The 22341-nt window shown below is 55.5% G+C and overlaps 1 protein-coding gene and 1 pseudogene across 4 annotated transcripts; one reads left to right on the forward strand and one right to left on the reverse strand.

Moving 5' to 3' along the window:
• Positions 1-1848: 1848 nt before the first annotated feature.
• PLXNA3 (plexin A3) lies at positions 1849-18070 on the reverse strand. 3 transcript variants are annotated; one of them, XM_079124764.1, is made up of 34 exons: positions 17753-18068; positions 16766-16905; positions 15338-15960; positions 14400-14939; positions 13537-13719; positions 12103-12231; positions 11932-12032; positions 11495-11618; positions 11256-11412; positions 11068-11167; positions 10683-10797; positions 10338-10538; positions 10042-10138; positions 9713-9903; positions 9486-9631; positions 9297-9417; positions 9039-9175; positions 8772-8942; positions 8403-8496; positions 8081-8320; positions 7845-7988; positions 7531-7765; positions 7300-7442; positions 6965-7221; positions 6756-6822; positions 6516-6662; positions 6266-6425; positions 6020-6123; positions 5691-5787; positions 5228-5418; positions 4841-5010; positions 4178-4320; positions 3788-3938; positions 1849-2287 (listed from the first exon to the last, which is right to left on the reverse strand). In XM_079124764.1, exons 2-33 carry the CDS (start codon positions 16803-16805, stop codon positions 3835-3837), a joined length of 5472 nt encoding a protein of 1823 aa, XP_078980890.1. In that variant the 5' UTR covers positions 16806-16905; positions 17753-18068; the 3' UTR covers positions 1849-2287; positions 3788-3834. The 3 variants fall into 3 exon arrangements, 2 of the variants coding, with proteins under 2 accessions (XP_078980890.1, XP_078980889.1); XM_079124763.1 differs by having other exon boundaries at positions 4108-4320; positions 17753-18066; XR_013761228.1 differs by lacking the exons at positions 1849-2287; positions 3788-3938; positions 4178-4320 and having other exon boundaries at positions 4873-5010; positions 5228-5347; positions 17753-18070.
• A 1261-nt stretch (positions 18071-19331) lies between these two features.
• LOC306651515 (cysteine-rich PDZ-binding protein-like) lies at positions 19332-20784 on the forward strand (annotated as a pseudogene). The gene has a single exon. The product of its transcript is annotated as a cysteine-rich PDZ-binding protein-like (transcript).
• Positions 20785-22341: the final 1557 nt, after the last annotated feature.

Genomic DNA, 22341 nt, shown 5'->3' on the forward strand with positions numbered 1-22341 from the left:
GTGGTTTCTCTCTCTCTCTCTGCGGTCCTGGGGATGGAAGCAGGGCGTGCACGTGGTAGGTAGGCAAGCGCCTTGCCACTGAGCCCCAGCCCCAGCCCTGTGTGCCCAGTAGGCATGTGGTCGAATTGTCTTTGGCTAACTGTGGTTTAGAGAGGTCCCACTCGGGTACTGTAAAGTCCACCCATTTCCCGTGCACTGTCCTGTGAATCGTAGCAGGTGCTGACAGTCACCACCAGCACCACAGTGTGGTTGGCGCTGTGGACCGACTGCTCGCGTTACTCGGTGGCTTTTCAACTGAGTCGGGACACAACACTCCTCTGTTCCAAACCCTCCAGGGGCTTCCCCCTCGCTCCGAGTCAGAGCCAAAGCCTCGGGCTGGGGATGTAGAACACTTGCCCAGCATGCGCGAGGCCCTGGGCTTGACCGCTAGCACCTGAATCAAAGCGGGCGGGGGTGGGGGGATGGAAACGGTGCAGGTCCCTTGCAGTGGCCTGCAGTAGTGCAGGGCGACCTGGCCTGTGTCTTGTCCGGCCTCTTCCCCTCCCGCTCCCCCTCTGGCTCGCTCTCCTCCTACCACCCGGGCCCCTCGCCCTTGGCAAAGCACGCCAGACCCTCTCCCGCCTGGGGGCCTTTGCCTGTCTGTAGCTGGCTTGCCCAGCATTCCACCTGGCTCACCAAAATGCCACCCTCAACGAGGCTTTCCTGGCCACCCTGTGTGAAAGTGCACCCTCCCTTCTCCCCACAGGCATCATTCTTAACAGGAGGGGCCATCAGGTGTAGGTAGGGCACCGGGAGGGGAGTCACAGCTCCAACAGGAAGGAGCTCCCTGGCCGTGAGGCGTGTGGTGCGGCCAGTCCACTGGAGGGCTGTAAGCAGGGCGCGAACTCGCCTGGTCTCCCCACGGCACCCTCTGCCTCCCACACTGAGGAGGAGCCGAAGGGGGCCGGGATGGAAGCAGAGAGACTGGCGGCTGGGCAAGACGCAATGGCACCTTCCATCTGGGCGTGGGAGAAAAGAGGAGACTGGGGGTCTCTTGACGCTGGAGCCACGGAGATTAGCCGATGGACTGGCTGTGGCCTCGGCCCCCCCCCCCCCCAGTCCTCAGAAGAGTCGCCCTCTCTCCCGTCACGGGGGTCCAGCTCGCCCAGACCCCGACGGGTCTACCCGCCCGGCCCAGAGACAAGCCCGCACGCCGACCCCATTTCCCCAACATTTAATTAGCAAAGACCACGACTTGAACAAAGAAACTCATGCAATACCAGAGGAGAGGTTTGGGGGCTCTGGGACCCGAGACGGGGCCAGATTCCTCACAGGAGGCAGAAGACGGCGAAGCAGTAAGGCACTGCCGCCTGGGCCTCTCAGGTGGGGCGAGCCAGGGCACCACGGGGTTGCAGGGGTGCGCCGCCAGGCTGAGGGGCTCCGGGGCGGGTGCAGACGACGCCGAGGAAGTCTGGCAATGGGGTCTGGAGAAGGAGCGCTCCCGAGTCCCCGGGGCCAGCTCAGGCCCCGGCGCGAGCCTTGTTACCGTTCTCCAGGTGCTCAGAGGGAACAGGGACCTGTGGGAGTGTAGTCTGGCTCTGGAGACGTTTGGAGGGGGACACTGTGGCCTGGCTTGGCACAGCCAATCTGAAGCAGCTTCAGGTGCATTGGCCCACCCCAAGTGCTGCTGGTACCCTCTTCTTGGGACAGGTGGGCCAGCCACAGCAAGGATGCGGTGCCAAAGGCTAGGTCAAGGCTGGCAATGTCAAAAAGGAGCCAGAATGGGTGAGAGAGTCCAAAACAAATCAAAGAGAGGAAGGTGAGTGAGATTGGCAACACCCCTTGGGGACACATACTTACAGATGGAGATGGAGGTGGAATCGAATTTAATAAATAGGTGGTTGGGGCATAAATAGCAAGGAGGGCAGGGCTATCCCAAAACATGGGCACAAGGGCAGGAAGGAAGGGGTATTGCTGCTGCTGGGGGGGTTGGTCTCCTCACTCCCTCCCCATGCAGGGCCCAAAGCAAGGCACTAATGAAGGGGGCCCAGGTGTGCTGGGGGCATCTTGGCTGAATGACCTTCCCCACAACACCTGATCTGGGGCTCTGCCCTGGACACCCAGGCTGGAGCCAGCCACACCCCTCGATGGGGGTGGTGGACAGCTTGGCTCAGGACTGAGGAGCCCCCTCCCACCAATTCCACCACCACCCTCAGCTGTTGCTGGACACGAGGCTGATGATCTGTTCCAGCTTCTGGCGCAACTTGTGCTTCCGACAAGAGGCATCCCTGTCCAGGGAGGCGAGAATCTGGAGGAGAAGGGTCCCCTGGAGCTGGGCTTGAGGGGAGGGCCCAGCCCTTCCTGTCAAAGCCCCCACTTCCCAACTGGGCTCTTCCCTCCTGCAGACTCAGCCCAGCCACACCCTGCAGCCCTGTGGGCAGCTCACGGTTCAACTCTCTCCCCTCTGAATAAACCCACTGGCTTCACCTCGACCCTCAGCCCTTCCAGTTACGGAGCCGACTTCTCTCCACGGCCAGCAGGCAGCCCTTCTCAAGAGTGGTCTGCACTCACTGTACCGACTGCCCCTTCCCACGGCCTTCTAGTCCCCAACCTCCTCCACCCAAACCTCTCTTGCTAGGTCTCCGTGATCTCACTGCCAGACCCAGGGAGCGCGCTGTAGCTCCATCCACCTTGACCAGCAGCAGCACCCTGCAGAGCAGGCCACTCCCTGCTGCTTGACCCGAGGGGGTCCTTCCTCAGGCTGCAGGACTCCTTGAGACGCCCTTGGCTTCCCTCCCACCCTGCTGCCAGAGCCCCTTCTCCTCTCTGATCTCTGAGTAGCCCAGGGCTGCACGCTGGGGCCACACCTGGCTCTGAACCCACTCTGACTTCTCCCGCGGGGGAGCCCACCCACGGTCAGGGCTTTAAATGCCCTCTACAGGCTCACAAAGGTGCCTCTGCAGCCCAGACTTTCCCCCGACTCCAGACCCGATATGCAGTCGCCTACTTGTCAGGTCGAGTGTCTTGGCTCTCTGCTTCAGCCCTCCCAGTCAATCCACGCTCCCTGGGTGCCATTCCTCCCACCCATCCTGAGAGTGCTCTGAGGTTCCCCCAAGGGCTTTCCCACTTTCCACAGCAGGCCTGAGTGGTGCTGAAGAACTCCTGGTCTCTGTCCCCTAAACCTATCATAGGACTGTTCTACCCACGGTCTTTCCAACCTATGTTTATGGCAATGGAGCCTGTCCTGCCAACTGCTTGCCAAAAAACCCCACAATCATCCTTGGCCCCTCTCTTCCTCTCCTGGCCCACATCCAATCCTTGAACCAAGAATAAATCTTGAGTCCACAGACTTATGCCCCACCCCTACTAACATCTCCAATTACAAAGCCCACAAGCCCTATAAATGGCCAGCCCCACCCACTTCTAGCCCCACTCTACACCCCTCAGGCCATCCACATGTTAGGCAAAAACTGTACCACTGTCCATCCCTTTTAATTTTGAGACAAGGCCTCACTAATTTAGAAGCTGGTCTTAAACTTGTGATCCTCCTGCCTCAGCCTCTGAGTAGCTGAGATCACAGACACACATCATAGCACCTGGCTCAGCCCCTCAACTTTTGCCCAATGGGAACTCTGTGCTCTAGCCAATGGCTTCTCATCTGTGCTCCCCAAATCCCAGCCTCTACAGAGAGTATCATCTGTGCTGACTCTCTGCCTCCTTGCAGTACACCCCCATCAGCCCCCTGCCTGTGCCCCTGGCTGCGCCTTCAGGGTCAACTAACTAGGGGCCTAAGGGGTGCACAACACACCTCCTGGCGGTACTTGGTGACATAGAAGTAGAGCTCGCTGAGTGCACTCAGGACATTAAAGTCATTGGCATGGAGGCGGGACTGCTCCACCAGGTAGGCATCCATGTCTTGGTCACTGATGGAAGACATCTTTGCAATGTCTCGGTAGTACCTGTTGGGACCCTGAGTAGGTTAATCAAGCAGATGTCACAAATTCCAAAACCCCTACCCTTGCTGCCCAGTCAGCCTCTGGGGCTTTTTCCAACAGCTGGCTTGCCTCAGACAGGCTACCCAGGGTGGGACAATTCTGTCACCCACAGTGGTCTCCTCTTGGGGCCCACCTCTCCACCCAGCTCTTGTAGTTGGGAATGTCCTTGGCATAGAGTAGCTTGTTGGAAGGTGAGTCCTTGCCCAAGCGGTGCTCTGATGTGGAACAGGAGTCCATGAAGGTCTGGGCCACCACTGACAGGCAGGCATCTGTGATGCTGTTCTTGTGGATGTCAAACACGAACTGAGGGTTCTTGATCACATTCACCCAAAAGCGCAGGGGAAGGCTGAACAGAAGGACATACATCCAAGGCTCCTAGTGACCCCATGGGCCCCCTACCACCACTGCCTCCCTTCATACTTATTCCTGTCTGGCCAGCTCACGTCTTGTCCTGAGGTGGCAAGAGACATGTGTTTAGGGTAAATGGCATTTGAAGTATCAGCTAGACCTCAGGCAGTGAGAAATCAGAGGAAATGCCCCTTCTGTCCTCAGTAGGTCTCAACTCCCTCTGCAGCTTTCACTTTTACCACTACTACCACCTGTAGCCATCAGCATCTCTACCCTAAGCAAGGCCCTGGAGGGCAAAGGGCCATGTCCCTGAAGTGGCCTCACTGCCCACATCCCTCTCACCCAAAGAACCTGGCAACATCCACCTACAGAGTCACTCAACTCCAGGCCAAGCCACCATCTTGTCCTGCCCCTGCTGATCATCTTGCCTCCATGGGGCCTAGGTCTTGGCAAAGCCACCAGCCTCTTCCAGCCACCCATCCCAAGGGGGCCAGTGGCAGCCAGGCATGGGACAGTACCAGTTACTCTTCCAGGTGTGGCGCACATCAGGATCGCTGATCTGGCGCTGGTCAGCCTGCTCATCCAGGAAGTCAAACATGTACTTGATGGCCAGGGGCAGGGCCGAGCCCCGGTGGGCCGTGCTGAACACAGTTTCAAATAGGTCATCCACAAACTTCTGCAGTGTGCCCTGTGGGGAAAAGTGAGGACACAAGCTATGAGGGACCCAGGTCAGAATGTCCCTGAAGCCTGGCAAACTGGCAGAAAGTGTTGGCAAAGAGAGGGGCTTTCCTACAAGACCCAACCTCAACCTCAGGTTTAGAGTTCTTATTCCAAAGCCCTGAGAAAGTGGCCGGGGCTGGAGGGTATTTGTGCAGAGACTGAGATGACACAGGGCAGATGCGTACCTTAGTGGCCAGCAGCCGTGTTAGATAGATCTCTGAGACCATCTTGCTGCCACGGTCCCCCTCTCGGTGGTCGGCATGGTCATGATTCTTTACCAGGTGCCACAGTTTGGTGCCCGTCTCCTGGTCAGGTGTGATCATGGGTGCCCGTGAGCGGAGGCTATCAGGGCTGCTAGCAGTGCGGAGCAAGCTCTCTGGGGCAGAGAACAGGTGTGACCCTTAGGCCACTAGGGCCAGTGACCTTGTCCAACTTTCTTTCCCAGGAGCCCAGTAGCCTGTGGCGGACTTGGCTGCTCTTGCTGACCCACCCTACTTTGAGGCTTTACAGAATGGGAAAACACCCAAGGGCATGACTTGGTAAGGCCTCCAGGGCCAAGCCAACTGCTTGGGGCTTCCCAAGATGGTTTATGCAGCCTCGAAGGACACAGGACCAGCAAAAGCCACCATGCATGCTAAGGACACTTACCATAGCGACTGAGGGAGCGGGTGAAGGTGAAGGAGTTGGCCATGTTATAGGCAGACACTTGTTTGGGTACCAGTGCTACTAAGGAACCATCTGTCACCTGGAGGTCCCAGAGACAGAGAAGGGGCAGTATGGGAAGCCAAAGACCACTCCCTACCCAGACCCTTTAGTGTGCAAATGGGTGGCGCTCGGGGCCCCATGAGGTGGGCTCATGAGTACAGGCAGAAGGGCAGGGAGGAGCCAGGACCACAGCTCCTGTGTCCTGCTGTGATTCAGAGCAGGGCCCTGGCTCCCATGTGGCCCTGGGGGTGAACAGGCTCCCAGTCTCTCACCTGGTAGTGGGCCAGGGAGTTGACCCTCTTCCAGTCACACTCGATTTTGGTAGTAACGTCCTCATCCTGGAGGATGATGCGGGCCATGCGGCCCTGACGCCATTCTGTGGGCCACAGTTAGCCCTTAAGAGCATTCCCCCGAGACTCTGGGCCTACTTCTTTCAGGGAACTGAACTCCAATGGGGAGTATGACAGCCCCCTTGGCATGTGCAGGTGGGAGCCAGGAGGAGAAGGACCGAGCCTCACCCAGATCCATGTCCTCAGCCTTCGGGCGCTGGGAGTAGGGGATGCCCTTGTACACAGTGTCCAGCAGCTTGTCTTTGGCCTGGGTTATGCTGTCACAGTTGAGAACCTTCACTGGGACCTGGGAGCTACCCTCACTCTCCGGGCACACACAGTGCAGGGTCTAAGTGTAAAGGGGACCAGAGGAGCATCAGTCTGGGCGAGGCCTCTCCCCATCCCCATATCTCCTGCCCCTCTGGTCCCTGCTCCTCACCAGTGTCTTGTAGTCAATCTGCTGTCGGATGAGCTTGTCCTCACTCAAAGAGTAGCGTGCCTCACCTGTTATGGCATCGATGGGACCCTTCTCCATCTGCTGCTTGATGGCACAGTAGAGCAAGAAGAGTGGCTCCCCAGCACACTCCTGCAGTTGGAGTCAGGTGCACTGCTTGCTGCCTGACTAAAAGCCAGGTGTCCCCAACAGTACCTCCCCTGCTGCCCAGCCCACCGAGCACACCTTCAGAAACTTATGCAGCAGAAATGTGAACCAGTTGGTAAGCATCTTCTCAGCGACTGACTCTGTCCTAGGGCAGGAGAAGAGTGCTCAGGATCTGACCCAGTAAGGGTAGGGCCCTGGCAGGGAGCAGGGCCAAGTGTGTAACCTAGACACGAATGGGGCCAGCCAGGGGCGAGATGGGGGCTGGGACCAGGCAGGACAGTACAGACCTGCGCAGCAGCAGCTTTGGGTGGTTCTTGCTCTCAAGGTTTTTCTCTATGAGGTCCGCCAGCAGTTGCTTGAGCAGCCCAGTGGCATAGTCGAGCCGGCTCTGCAGGGCCACCATGGTGAGTGAAGCCACAGTGCCACGGTCACGCATGGAAAAGCTGCTCTGGGCCTCCAGCGTGTGGATGAAGGTGAGCACGAAGGCACGGTTGTGCAGCAGCTGCCCAAAGAGGCGCAGAGCCTTCTCGACATTTGGGGGGGTCTGTGGGGAACAGGGAGTCTCAGAGGGTAGGGATGGCCCTGGGGGAGACAAGGCGTGGACAGGCTAGGAATGGCTCACATCCAACTCCTTGAGCACTGGGTGGGCCTCAATGCCTGGGAAGAGCACGCGCACAGCATAGGTCCGATAGTCCAGGAAAGGGATCTGCACCCCATCCATGTGGTTTGTTAGCTCGTTGATGTCTGTCTGCAGCTCTGCAAAAGCTGGAGAAAGGTGGGCCAAAGAGTGATATGAGCAGGTGAAGGCAGGCCCAGCTCCCACAGCCTGCGTCACACCCTCTGCCTCAAGCACCTTCCTTGCACTCCAAGGCCACACGGGACTCCAGGTTGTCCATCTGTAGCTGGAGCCGCTTAAGTGTGCGGTCTGCATCCTGAGTCTTGCGCTTGTAGGCGACCAGCACAGCAGTGATGGCCAGGAGCAGGAGCCCACCCCCCACTGCCAGCCCCACCATGGCTGGCAGGGTCAGTGCCCGCTCAGCTGTGATGTGTAGGGTACCCAGCCAAAACTCCAGGCCACCTACCAGCACCTGTGGGGACAGGTCCAGGGTGAGCCGACCCACCACCCCCAATCCGGCCTGCCCTGTGGCCTCCCCATCTCCCACCCACCATGACAGGCTGCCGGCCTGTCTGGCTGGGCGAGTCACAGAGGAGTTGTGTGTCTGAGACAGTGAGTGCACAAGGCTGGCCTCCGATGAGCACTGTGTAGTTGAGGCGGGAGCTGCCGGCTGCTGCTGGAATCAGGTTCTTGCCCTGGCGGTGGAGCACACAGCACAGTCAGCCCAGGGCTCTCGGGATCCCTATCCCTTCCTTTCTCTCCCCACCCCTCCTTGCCCCACCAGCACCTTCAGGACTACGTGGGAGCCGGGTTTGACATCCAGGACGCCAGAGGGCCCAAGTGGCTCAAAGCTGGGGTCAGGGTAGTAGGTGAAGGAGGAGCGGTTGAGGGAGCGGGCTGTCTGCACATGGTCTAGCAGGAAGCCAAACTCATCAGGGTGCTCGCCTTGGGCCCGTGGCTGGGGCTGCCCAAGGAAGATGCCAGGGGCCTTACACAGCATGGCAGTGTCATTGATCACCTGGCATGTCTGTAGGAACACAGGTAGGCAGCCCAGTGCATGAAGCCAGGAGCAGCAGAGGCAGGGCAGGGCAAAGGCAGCTGGTACTCACATTGGTAGTCTCAATGCCACGGTACTTGGCCCGGACCCGGGGCTCCTGGACGGTCAACAGGTGAGTCCCACTCACAGTGATGGCAGTGCTTCCACTGGGACAGGGGTAAGGGACCTCAGGTTCCTCCCCACCCAGCCCTGGAGAGTTATCAAGGCTGCCATGACAGCCCAGGGCCTTCCTGACCCTGCATCACCCAGCAGGCGCCAGGTACTGTGTCATCAGTACAACTCTGCCCCCTTCACAGGGGGAGGCTCAGGCTCAAAAGGAGACATCACTTGATGGCCAAGGCCCCACTTACCAGGTGAGGCCCTAGGGAAGCAGCTCAGGGACCCAACCCAGTCTCTAACCCCCTCCTCCCCAGAGTCTCACTTAATAATGCTCCAGGTAGGCTCAAGACGAGTGACGGTGGGGTCCTGAGTGTAGGTATAGATGACTCCAGGGCTGGATATGTTGGCACGGTCAATGGCAAGGGTGATGGGGGCCTGGCTGGGGCCCAGGGTGGAGACAGGCGAGATACACACGATGGCCTCTGCATCTCTTCTACAGGGACAAGCAAGCAAGCAGGGTGCTTGAAGCAGGTGACTGGGGGTTTTCAGATAACCTGCCCCCACAGTCCCCCGCCAATGCTCAGCCCACCTCACAAACTGGCACTCGCCATCTCTCACGGTCACTGTGACCCTGCTGCCAGCATCCAGAGAGCTGCCAGAGATGGTGAGCCGCGTGCCCCCTGAAGCTGGGCCCCGAGTGGGACTTACACGGTCAAATGTCGGGGTCTGGGGAAGAAGCAGCCTTGAGAGGAGGGAGGAGCCAGCCTGGTGCAGGGGCTGTTCCGCATCCCCCTTGGATGGTGAAGGGAAAGAGCTGGGAAGGGGAAGGGGGCGGTGGGCCACACACCACAAAACTGTAGAGCTGCTCAGACTGTGTACGGAAGTCAGCAGAACAGTCGCCTACACAGAGCTCAGCAGGCCCGGGCTGTGGGCTGGGCACCAGTGACTCCTCCATCTCACAAACAATCCTAGAGATCAGGGAAGGTCAGGGCCAACCGTGGCAGATGGGGCAGGGCACCCTCATGGCCACACTCACCTCTCAGCACTGACGTACTCAGTGGGGATGGAGTTGCAACGTACGCCAGCCACTCGCAGGCCCACCTCTCTGGAGGCAAGACCCAGATTCTCGCCCACAATGGTGACCCGGGTGCCTCCCTCCTTGGGCCCCATGAGCGGGTGGATCTGCAGTGTGGGATAGGAGGTGAGGGTCAGCAGACTCACAGGTGCCCAGCAGGAGGCATGCAACTGATGGAGGACGCTGACCTGGGTGATGCGTGGGTGGGTACACCGGGTGCCCTTCTGGCTTGGGTGCATCCAGTTGGTCTTGGGGGCCGGGCAATGGGCCCGCAGCTGGCACCTGTTCTCTGAGATGCACCAGCCACAGTTGAAGCGAGGGTCAGCCTTGAGGCAGAGGCCGCAGTTGGGCCGCTGGGCCCAGCACTTATACAGGAGGGCTGTGGACACAGGGGGCACTGCTGACAGAGTGGCAGTGGCAGGGATGCAAGGAGCACTAAGGCCCGCAGACCTGGCCCTGGCAGTGCCAACCATGCTCTGGATGCAGGCAGGCTCTTCAGTCCCAGGTCACCCCTTACCTCGGAAGCTGGGAGGTTTGTCGATAGGGAAATCTCCATCCCAGACCACAGAGAAGTCCAGCTCAGTGTCACCATACTCATCACCGTCATAAGAGTACTGGGGAAATCGGACTCACATGACCCCAGGTAGGATAAGCAGACCCTCCCCCGAACTTTTGCCAAACATCCCCTTCCCCAAACTCAGAAGTTTCCCTGCCAGGGCCACTTGAAGCTTCCAGACCAGGAAGCTGGCCATGGACAGGAATCACCCCGTCCTCAGCTTGCCCTTGTGAGGGGAGGCCCCGGAAGGGCCTTACCGAGGCGTTCTGACACTGCACGCTGCTGCTGTTGAAGCGCACGGCTGGCACTCGCTGCTGCCGCCCCTGCACCCGGACCACACACTCATAGTTCTTCTGGCCCGACTGGGGCTGTGGCAGGTTCTTAGCCCGCAGGGTGAGAGGCTGCATGACACCCACAGGGATCAGGAGGTCTCCACGAGGCAAGATCTCAGGGCAGCCCTGGGGGGAAAGCACCTGCCAGTGGCACCCTGGGCCCCTACCCTTCTCCAGGCCCAAAGAAACTAAAGAGATCATCCAATGCAGAAGAGCCAGAGGCTACCCGCGAAGCCCAGCCCCTCACAAGACACATGGCACCCGCCTCACCTCGGGGCTGTGGACCCTGCCCTCCTGGAAGGAGCACTCGTGGGGGTGGCTGGTACACACGTGGCGGTACTTACACCAGTGGCAGGGATAGGGGCTGCCAACACAGGACATGCACCTGGGGGTGGGGAGTGGCTTCAGAAATGGCAGAGAAGGCCATGCCACCCTGCACTGCCTTCCCACAGGACACACTGGGAAATAAAGGAAGAACACAGCCAGGTGCCAAAGGCCCATACCTCGAGTCAGCAGCAAAGCAACAGAGGGACAGGTATCAAGAAGACCTGACAGCTATAACCCCGGAGGCCCCCAGAAACAGCCACCCTGCAGACCTGGCCTATCCCAGAGCCCCCTTCTGTCCCCAGGGACAGGTACTAGGCTAGGTACTCACGATTGGAGGACACTGCAGTTGTAGAAGACAAAATCAGTCCCAGCAAACCTCACACCAGTCTCCTTGGAGAGCAGCTGCAGCCGCACAGTACGGGTGGCCCCTGCAGCAAGCCCAGGGGCACCATCAACTAGCAAGGGGCAACGAGCCACTCCACCCCACCCCATCCCAAGCAGCCCCAGCCCACTGACCGTGCCCCCTGGTAAGAGCCTGGAGCTCCTGGAGGGAGGGTGAGGAGCAGTGCAGCTCGCCAGAGGGCAACAGGACAGCCTCACTCTCTGTCACCTCCTCGAAGGCACAGCTCACACCCGCACTGAGGTCTGGCACGTTGCGCATGGCTATGGTCAGCTGGGAGAGGCAGAGGGCTCAGAGCAGGGTGCAGCCCCCCAGTTCAGCACACATGGGCCCAAGCACCCCCCATGCCACTCACCTGCACCCCAGGTGATGTCACTGACACGTTGTTGGGCCTGACCCGCACCTGTACACACCTGCTCAGCTCCTCTGCAAAGCCATGTGGGGCCGAGGCACTGGGACAAGCACCTTCACGGCAGCACCTGCATGGGGACAGGCCAGAGGTCCCACCACTGCGCCAAGAGGGCCTTGGTAGGAGTATAGTAAGAAACTGGGGGAACAGGAGGATGACTGCCCAGCTTGCAGTGCCAGGCAACAGCAAGCCTCAGTTTCATCCCCTGGGATACAAAGGACGTCACTCAGGGTGGAGGTTGCACTCATTAGCTGGAGAAAGTGGAGGGAGGGAGGGCAGGGAAGCTGCCAGGGTGCTGCCAGGGCACAGCCAGGGAGAAGCCTCCCCCAGAGCACAGCCCCAGCAAAGCTACCACCCCGCCCCCCTGCACCTGCCGCCCTCACCTGTGCTGTAGCACGCACCAACCACAGTGTGGGTCCCCTGAGCCCAGGCAGGCCGCACAGCTCAGGTACTGCTCGCATGTCTCCACTGGGAGCTGGCTCACCTGAGGACAGCCACATCAGCACCCAGCCTACCCCTGCCCCACCCCCCACCACCCCCCACCGCGGGCCCACCTGCTTCTCACTCAGGAGGTAGATGTGCTGGTAGTCGGGGCTGAAGAGCAGGTCTCTGAGTATGGGGCTACCATCCACCACAGGGACTGTCTCATACAGGTGGGCATCCTGGGAGCCATCAACCCGTACCTGAGCCACAGAACAAGGCAGAGGAATGACGGGTCAGTCAGAGACCCCTCAGCCCCCTGCACCCAGGGTACCCTTTTCTTGAGCCAGGACTTTCTATGTTGTGGCTGAGCTGAAGCCAGGGCCTGCTCCAGCTCAGTGCTTGGCCTGCAGGCCTGTGGTTCCCATGGCCACAACCCTATGCCAGGGAAAGCAGGGTGGACACTCCTCCCAGAGTCTGCCAGAAAATGCTCCCAAGAGACAGAAAGGCCTGGTGGATGGGGGAGTAGGGGTGATCATCAAATAGTATGGCATTTTTTTAGGGTGATGCAAATGTCCTGGAATGAGACAGTGGTGGTGGCTGCACAACTCTGCAAATATGCTAAAAACCATGGAATTATATGCTTTAAAGGGGTGAATCAAATGGTTCATGAGTCATTACAGCAGGGTATTGTGGTGCACCTTGCAATCCCAATGACTCAGGAGGCTGAGGCAGGAGAATTGTAAGTCCAAGGCCAGCCTGGGCAATACAGACACCCCATCTCAAAATAATAAAACAACAAGGGCTGGGGATGCCAGGTATGGTGGTGTACACCTGTAATCCCAGTGACTTAGGAGGCCGAGACAGGAGGATTGCAAGTTCGAGGCCAGCCTCAGCAACTTAGCGAGACCCTCAGCAACTTAGTGAGACCCTGTCTCAAAATAAAAAAAATAAAAGAACTGGGGGTGTGGCTCAGTGGTAAAGTGCCCCTGGTTCAATCCCCAGTACAAAAAAGACAAGAAAATTTTAAAAAAGAGAGACAGAGAGAAGGAGGTTGGGGATGTAGCTCAATGATAGAGCACCTCTATCCCCAGCACTGCAAAATAAAAGGGTGGGGGCCCAGTGTCCATGAATAAAAGAATGTGGGAATAGGGATCTAGAAAACCCTTTCCAGGAAGGCACTGTCTCGGGTGAGAACAAAAGGATGAAGCAGTGTTAGGCAGAGAGGGAGCAGGAGGCCTGCAGGCAGAGAGCTGCAGCAATGACAGCTTAGCCTCAGCTCCTGCTCCCGTGGCAGGGAAAGGGAAGCCCCACAATAGGTGTGGTCTCTGTCCTCAGAGCCCCAGAAAGCTGGAAATTCAGGCCAGAGTGGGTGCTGGCACTAGTGAGGACAGGTGCTTGAGGGATCACCCAAAGAGCAGGGCTGGACTCCTGGGGCCTAGCCTGGCTAGTCGCCATGCCCTAATCCACGGTTTCCCAGAGCTCAAGTGTGCATTCCCACCCAGACTTCTTGTCCCATAGCTGAAAGACTGCCCCCCACCCCACATGCCAAGGATTCCAGGGCCCACCTTCTTCAGACTGCCGCTGCGTGTGCCAATGAAGACCACAGAGTGCTGGTGGTAGGTGTAGGCAGCCACACTGGCCATGCCATCAGTGCTGTCAGCCAGCAGGGGCAGCCCCTCAATCACATTCAGGCCGCCCAATGGTTGGTTCAACACCAACCCACAAAAGTTTCCATTGATCTGCATGGGCTGGTGAAACAGGAGGGACGCATGAAAGTCCAACCTGGACAGAGGGCATCAGATCTCATGTCCTGCCAGGGCACAGGATCTGGAAGTCAATGCTCTCCAGCCAGGTCCCCAAAGGAAACTGGGACTGAGAAGGGAGAACATGGAGGGCAGAAGCCTGGGCCTGCAAGAGAGGGACAGGCAGCTGGGCACAGTGGCGCACGCCTGCAATCTCAGCAGCTCAGGAGGCTGAGGCAGGAAGATTACAAGGTTTGAGGCCAGCCTCAGGATCTTAGCAGGGCCCTATCTGAAAATAAAATGGGCTGGGGATGTAGCTCAGTGTTAGAGTACCCATGGGTTCAATCCCTAATACCACACACAGAAAAAGAGGAGGGCAGACTGGGAGACTTCACCGACTCGAGAAGGAGCAAGAGGAATAAGCTAGGAATGGATGGAGGGACAGAAGAGGAAGGTGGTAGTCTATGAGCAGAGGACACCCAGGAAAGGAGTGGTAGTAAGAAGGAGGGCAGAGAGAAGAGAGGGTAGGAGGTCTCTGAAAGGAAGAAATGGGTGTCAGGGCTCAGGTGGCACTCCCAGGGCCATGCCAAGCCCGGAACTGGACATCCAGCCCAGGAAATGGGCAGAAGGCCAGCAGAGTTGCCAAGCCCAGCCTGGGAACACTGTGGGGTGGGCAAGGGGCTCACGGTGTTGATGCAGGGCAGCTCCTTATTCAGCAGCCAGGGCAGGGCCAGTGTGCCCTCCCCACGATAGCAGGACTGGATGCGGCGCCGGATGTGGGCATTGATGTTGCTGAGGGTAAAGAGGCAGAGGATGGTCTGCCGAGGTGGGCTGGCCCTGTTCTTCTGGCCCTGAGAGAAGATGGTGAAGAGGACATCCTCATCAGCTGGCACACCCAGGGCCTGGGCCAGCAGCAAGCCAGGTTTGGCTAGGTGGGCACTCTGCACCAAGCGGTACTCCACACCACGCCAGGAGCAGCCAATGGGGAACTCCACATATGAGTAGAACTCCGAGTCCCCTGCACACATGCGCACAATTTTGGACGTGAAGAATTTCTCGCCTGCTGTGTCCAACAGAGTCTGCTGAGTGTCTAGCTGCAGTGTCAAGAAGTACACAAAGGAGGCGCTAACGAAGCCATATATGTAGTAGATGTCAAAGGCAGGGTACAATGACAGTGTGTCTGAGGGGATCTTGATCTGAGAGGAGACAAATTCGTCCTGGTACACCTGGGGAGCAGGGTGAAGTGCAAGCATGAGAGGAAGCCCAGAGCCCACTACCCATCCCATCCGCACCTTCCAGCCCTGCTCCAACGACACCATCTACCAGGGGCCTCCCTTGTGATTCCCCACTTGCCCTGGCTGGACAATCACAGGAACCCAGGCCAGAAAGGCCTCAGAGGGAGAGTAACTAGATTCCCTACAGATGGGGTCCCCACAGTAGGCTCAGCCTGTCCTCCCTTCCTTGGCAGCTTGTCTGCCGCTCTGACAGTGAGTGGCCAAAAATTCCCCTCCTGGACTAAGGGCTCTCTCAAGAACCAGGACTGAGTAAAGAAAAGAGGGGACAGGGACTGGACTCATGAGAGGCTGGGGAAGGAGGACTGAGTGGACAGGCACAGTTCACCCACCAGACTGAACATGTCAGCACTGTCCTCGTCGCCAATGAGCTTGCGGGAGCTCAAGGTGGGAAAGTACTCCGACTTGCCATCCACAGCAGTGCCCACGAACAGCTTGCTAGGCCCCTGGCCCTGCTCCACAATGACACCAGCCATGGAGTCAGGCTCCTGGGCCCCCGACAGGTAGTGCTCCTTTCGGTGGTGAGGCTCACCCAGCTTGAAGAGGTCATCCAGGCGAAGGAACTGGCAGATGCCCTGCCAGATGCTGCCACAGGCCACTAGGCGACGGGCCGCATAGTCTATGAGCAGCAGCTTGTTCACATTGTCCACGGGCACCAGGCGGTGGGCACACACACGCATGCTGGGGGGTGGGTAGCAGCGAGCATTGTCCTCAACAGGCCCAGTGACGTGGGCCCGCAACTCAGTCAGGTTGGGGGCCAACTTGAAGACCCGGTTCACTGCACCCACAAAAACCTCCCCAGTCACTCGGTGCACAGCCAGGTGGGTGAGTGTGGTGTCTGTCACCACAAAGGCACGGAAGGGCCTGCTGCTGCCCAGACCCTCCCCCACAGTGAGGAAGAACAGCAGCAGGAGGCAAACAGTGGGCATGGCCAGCAGCTGCGCCAGGGACGGGCCTGAGGAGAGATGGCAAATGGGAGTCAGAGGCCCAGGCTGCCTGCCTTCCTCCTGGCCTGCCTGGCCCAGGGCCACAGGAGGCCAGGGGCATTCACCACCACCATGCCAGAACCCCAGATGGTGACCATGGCTGGGAAAGAGGAGAGGCCTCCAGCAGGGCACATGAGTGAGCAGCAGCGCAGGCAGGCTTGGGGGCAATCAATCATTCCCAACCCCCCACCCCACTCCCACACTGGAAAGGAGCCAGGAGGCCTTGCCTCAGCTGGGCCACACCCAAGGGGGCAGCACAGTCAGATGCTTGGGAAGACAGGGTGGGAGGCCCTCCAGGAACTGAGACCACATCCCAGAGCTGCGGGCAGCCAGCCCCACAGGAGGGCAACTGTAGGGAAGCCCCAGGCCCCAGAGAACCCACTGCCTGAACTGGGGAAAGGAAACAAGGAGGGAACAATCACAAGCCGGGGAAAGGGGGAGTGATGCTACCCCAGAACGGCACTGCCACCAGGAGCCTCTGGGTAATCAAGGCCTGAGGCTGGCTTTGGAGCCACCACATCTCCTGCTCCTGGCCCCAGCTGCCTCCTCCGCCCACCCCAGGGCCTCAGCTGGCTGTCCAGGAGCCTGTTGTCTGGCCTCCTTACTGCAACACAAAGCAAGTCTCATTGGTCCCCACAGCCACGCGTCGAGACAGACATTAAGTCAAGCTTTGCTCAGGCACAGCCAGACAGATACCCAGGCAGCCCTGCAGGGCTCTCCCTGCAGATCCAGAGGTTAGCTGGGAAAGGAGAGGTGCAGGGGGCTCCAACCCACCCGTGACAGTCCCAGGAGACTTCCAGATGGGAAGAAACATCCCCAAATACAGTTGAGGCCTTGGGGAGATGGGCCAGGGGCCATAGGGCCAGTGCCAGGGCTGGCACTTCGCCCCTAGGCCACACCCAGCCGGCCCAGGGCTGAAAAGGCAGCAAAACAGTGTAGTGGTCACCAGTGGGGCAGAGCACAGTGATTCTCTCCCAGGGCCGAATCCCCAAGGGAAACGGGGGGGGGGGGGGGGGCGGGGGTACTAAGCATGGAGGTGCAGGGAGCCAAACCAAGGAGGCACTGAAGAGAGAAAGGGAAAACTGCAATTGCTAGAACAAGGAGCAGGCCCAGCTTTAAATCACAAAGTTTCAGATCCCATTGATCATCTCTCTGGGGTTCTTTTGTCAGGTTTGCATCCTGAACCCCTGAACCCGGGAGAAGAAAGGAAGGCAAAAAAGAGACTGCATCCTGCCCTCGCCTCCTCTATACTCTGCAGGAAGACAAGTCCAGGAACAGACCCCAGACAGGTGGGGAAGGAGTCCTGGAGAGTCAGGATTTGCAGCCCAAGACCCCGCCCCAGCCCCCACCTGTAAAGTGGTAACCTCGGGCATCACAGGTACCCAGCCCTTCTGCTGAAGCCCTGCGTGCTGAGAACCCGATGATGGGGACAGCCGCACGCACAGACGCGGGTCCAGCGCCCGTTCCCCAGTGCGCCCCAACCGTGTTATCCCAGCTAGCCCAGCCCACTGCAGGAGCACCCCTCAGCAGACTCACGAAGACCTCGGTCGCTGGAGGTGCGGCAGCAATGCTCGCAAGGGCCGCCAATCGGCTACAAAGACTCTATCCGGCAAGGGGGGTGGGTTTGGGTTGGCCGTCCGTACCCGTTCGAAAGGCAGGGGCAGGGCCTGACCCCCGAGAGGCCGAGCAGGACCCCCAGGCTGCACGAACCCCTGCCACGAGAAGGCTGTCCCTGCACCGGCGACAGGGATGGCGGCCTACCTGTCCCTCCGCCGTCGCCAGCTCCGGGTGGCCGTCCGCCGGCCACGTGGACGCGCCCCGTGTCCCACAGCAGCCCCGTTCGCGCGCCCCCGCCGCCTCGCCCCGCGCCCAGAGCGCACCGCCGCCGCCGCCCACACACTGGGCCGGCCCGTGGCCGCCGGGCCTTTTAAACCTGGACTGTACCACCGCGCCGGGCGGGGGCGCCCAGGGAGGGCCGGCCGAGGGCGCTAGAGCAGCGGGGCACGCGGGAGGCGGGCCGCTTCTCCCCGGGACTGGGAGCCCCGCAGCGCAGCACCGGCCCCCCATCACCCGCCAGACACCTGGCCCCGAGAACCGACCCCCTTCATTCAGTGGCCGCGTCCGAGGCGCGCGCCTCCCAGCCCCCCTCCAGCTCCTCGCCTCCTGCCTCGGGCAACCTGGAACTCGCGCGTGCCCGCGCCACACCCCCTCGGCCCTGGGGCGCGCGCCCGCCCCGCCCTGGCGCCGGGGGCCGCGCCCTGGGCCACCTGCTGCGGGTGCAACGTCTCCCTTGTCCTGGCCAGTCGGATGCACTCCAACGGAGAACTCGTGGTCCTAGCTCGGGACCCCCGACCGTCATAACCCGGAGTGCCTGTGGTTAATAACACTCAAATGCCCAGCACGGGGACTCTAAGCTTACAGCCTCTTAACACCTGGCTCCTTCGGCCAGCCACCTCGACCTTGCGTGGGGCAGGGGGTATTCCCTTACTTTCCTTTTCCTTTCTCTTCAAGCAGCTTTATGAGACTTGAGTCACCTATCATATAAGTCACTCATTGATTGCATACAATTCGGTGACTTAAAGTAAATTCACAGAGTTGTGCAACCATCACCACTATCTAATTCCAGAACATTTTTATCACCCCAAAAAGAATCCTGTACCCTAAAGAAGTCACTTCCCACAAGCCTGGCTACCACTAGTCTATTTCTTACTATGGACTTGCCTCTTCTTCACATCTCAGATAAATGGAACTATACAATATGAATATGTCTGAGTTCTTAATGTTTCCAAGGTTTATTGCTATCATAATATGGGTCAGGATTTTAGTTCTTTTTAATTTTTAAAAAAATTTTTACAGACTGCATTTTGATTCATTGTATACAAATGGGATACATCTTTTCATTTCTATGGTTGTACATGCTGTAGAGCCACACCATTGTGTAATCATACATGTACATTTATTTTTAATGCCAAATAATATTCCATTGCATGGATATTTACATTCTATTAATCTATTCATCAATCAGTAAAGATTTGAATTGTTTCCACCTTTTGGCTGTTATGCATATTTTTCTTAGAAACACCTGTGTATGACTTTTTGTTCTGAACATGTATTCACTTGCTTGGGGCATATACCTAGGAGTGGTATTACTGGGTCACATGATAACTACATTTTTGACATTTGCACTTAAGTTTTGGAACTCAGAATTATGAATTCTCCAAATCTGATGTTTTTCAAGAATGTTGTGGGTATTGAGGGTCCCTTGTATTTCCATATGAATTTTAGGATAAACCTGACAGTTTCTGCAGAAAACCCAACTGGGACTTTGGTGGGGGTTGAATTGAATATGTGCACCACATTCAAGAATACTGCCATCTTGGTTTTTGAGCTGCTGCTTCAACGTTTGAGGGAACCATAGAGGGAAGGATGGTATGCGAAAAATGTGAAAAGAAACTCAGTTCTGTTATCACTGCAGATTCATGGAAAGATGGTGCAAGGAATACCACAGAAAGTGGTGGGAGAAAGCTGAATTAAAACAAAGCTTTGACTTCAAAAAAAGAAAGATCTGATCCATATGGAAAGAATAAGTTCTCCACTTGTAGCATTGGTAAAAGTTCTGTACACCAACTAGGTTCTCATTACTGTGCCAGGGCTGTGCCTACAAAAAGGGCATCTGTGCAATGTGTAGAAAAAAGGTTTTGGATACAAAAAACTACAAGCAAACATCTTTGTAGATGTATTGATGAAGTTACTGACTTTCTGTGATTTTCCTTTCTGCTTTGAATTTTCAAGACATAACATAGATGTTCAACTTAAAAATAACCTATTTCAGGACCAATGCTTAAGTTTTAGTGAGGAAAGTTGATCAGTATTCATTCGTTTGCTCTCAATAAGTTCTAAATGCAACAATGTAACTAATATTTTGCTTTAAGTGGTTATTTTTCTTATGAGCATTTTTTTTGAACTGAAGTAAGTAGTAAATTTAATGAAAAAGTATTTCTGAGTTCTGTATGCACTTTTTACTTAACATTATTTTATCTTATCCTCTCCATCTATTTTTACTTATAGATATCACAAAAGTGAGGAGATTATTGATATTTTGCTTTGAACTTGGCATCCAGAATGAGAATTCTTACCTCCTTCCCTTACTGGTGGCATAGTTCTTGGAGTCAGCAGTCCCTTAATGAACTGCAGTTTCAGAGGATATTTAAATGTTTGAGGCCATTATTGCTGAATGCTTAGTCTGGATTCGAATCAAAACAACCCTCACACATGGGAGACAAGCATTCTACCACTGAACCACAACCCCAGCCCATGGATTTGTGATTTAAAAAAAAAAATTGTTCTAGAAGCCAAAGTGCCAGTTCCTTTCATATGTGAATAAGAATACGAGGATTTCATTGTGTTCAAATGAATTCACTGGATTTCAGAAAAACATATCACACATATTGATTGCCTTGAATTCAAATTGTCATGAAAGCTATGAGAACAGTGTTCATCCATGTTGATGTGTATTGAAAATGAATCCCCCTCTCCTTTGGGAAAGCTCTTTGAAGCAAGTAACAAACTTTTTTTTAACCTCCTTCCCACCCCTCAAAGAAATAAAAAGAACAGAGCAAACATCTTGACTCTTTTTTATAATGTAGATAACTAAGAGATTACTTTGAGGTTTCAAATAAATATCTTTCTTATACAAGTTCAGAACTTCTCCTTTTAAAATTCGCAGCCTATTATAGGCGACCAAAAGGATATTTCCTATTTCCAATTGCAGTATGTATAAAGTTGTGTCACTATAAAATATGTAGAATATTATAGATAATGTCATAATGTACATGGTAAAGACATTGCTTTTATTGTCTTAAAATTACTGTGTATTTAAAGTTTTAACTGTACAAGATTTTTTGAGTAGTATTTTTAAGATACATTATTATTTGCATATATCCAGAAAGATTACAAGAATAATGAAAAATAAATATCTAGGGCTGGGGTTTTAGAGCATTTGCCTAGCACGTGTGAGGCACTGGGTGCAATCCTCAGCACCACATAAAAATAAATAAAAAGGTTAAAAAAAAAGATCAAACCTCAGACTTTAAAGAATAAATAAATAAACAAATATCTCTGAGAGCAAGGGGAAAAAAGAATATTACCATCTTTTTTTTTAACATTACAAAAACTGCTTTTACTTTTTCAGGGTAACACTTTTATAGAATTTTTTTTTCTTTTTTTATTGTAAACAAATGGGATACATGTTGTTTCTCTGTTTGTACATGGAGTCAAGGCATTCCATTTGTGTAATCATAAATTTACATAGGGTAATGTCTGATTCATTGTTATTTTTTCCCTTCCCCCACCACCCCTCCCACCCCTCTTTTCCCTCTATACAGTCCTTCCTTCCTCCATTCTTACCACCCTCCTTATCCTTAACCCTAAACCTAACCCTAACCCTAACGCTAACCCCTCCCACCCCCCATTATGTGTCATCATCCGCTTATCAGCGAGATCATTCGTCCTTTGGTGTTTTTGAAATTGGCTTATCTCACTTAGCATGATATTCTCCAAATTCATCCATTTGCCTGCAAATGCCATAATTTTATCATTCTTTATGGTGGAGTAATATTCCATTGTATATATATGAATATTACCATCTTAACGAAAGTATGTCTTCCAATCCACGAATGCAGGTTGTTGTCATAGTTAATTGTGTCACTTTGTGAAGGTATTTTGGCCAGGAGATGGAACCCCAGGGGTGCTTTGCCACACTGATCAATATCCCCCACCTTTCTATTTGTTTGTTTATTGCTGTTTTTGTACTGGGGATTGAACTCAGAGGTGCTTAACCACTGACCCACATCCCCAGACCTTTTTATATTTAATTTATTTATTTGTTTTTTAGTTGTAAATGGACACAATATCTTTATTTTGTTTATTTTTATGTTGTGCTGAGGATCAAACCTAGTGCCTCACAGTGACAGGCAAGTGCTCAATCACTGAGCGACAGCCCTCAGCCCCCTTTTTATATTTTATTTAGAGCCAGGATCTCACTAAGTTTCTTAGGGCCTTGCTAAGTTGCTGAGGCTGACCTCCAACTTGTGATCCTCCGGTTCAGTTTCCCAAGTTGCTAGGGTCAACGGATCAGCCTGTGAAAGTATTTTGTAGCTGTGGTCAATGTCTATAGTCAGGTCATTCGGGAGAGCGTTCTTTGTTTGAGCCTTACTATCCTTTCACACATAATAAAATTCTCCTGTAGCCGGGTTGGGCACATTGGTGCATGCCTGTAATCCCAGTGATTTGGGAGGCTGAGGAAGGAGAATAGTAAGTTTGAAGCCAGGCTCAGCAACCTAGTGAGGCCC

Source organism: Sciurus vulgaris (assembly GCF_902686455.1).
Source record: "Sciurus vulgaris genome assembly, chromosome: X".
Lineage (NCBI taxonomy): Eukaryota > Metazoa > Chordata > Mammalia > Rodentia > Sciuridae > Sciurus > Sciurus vulgaris.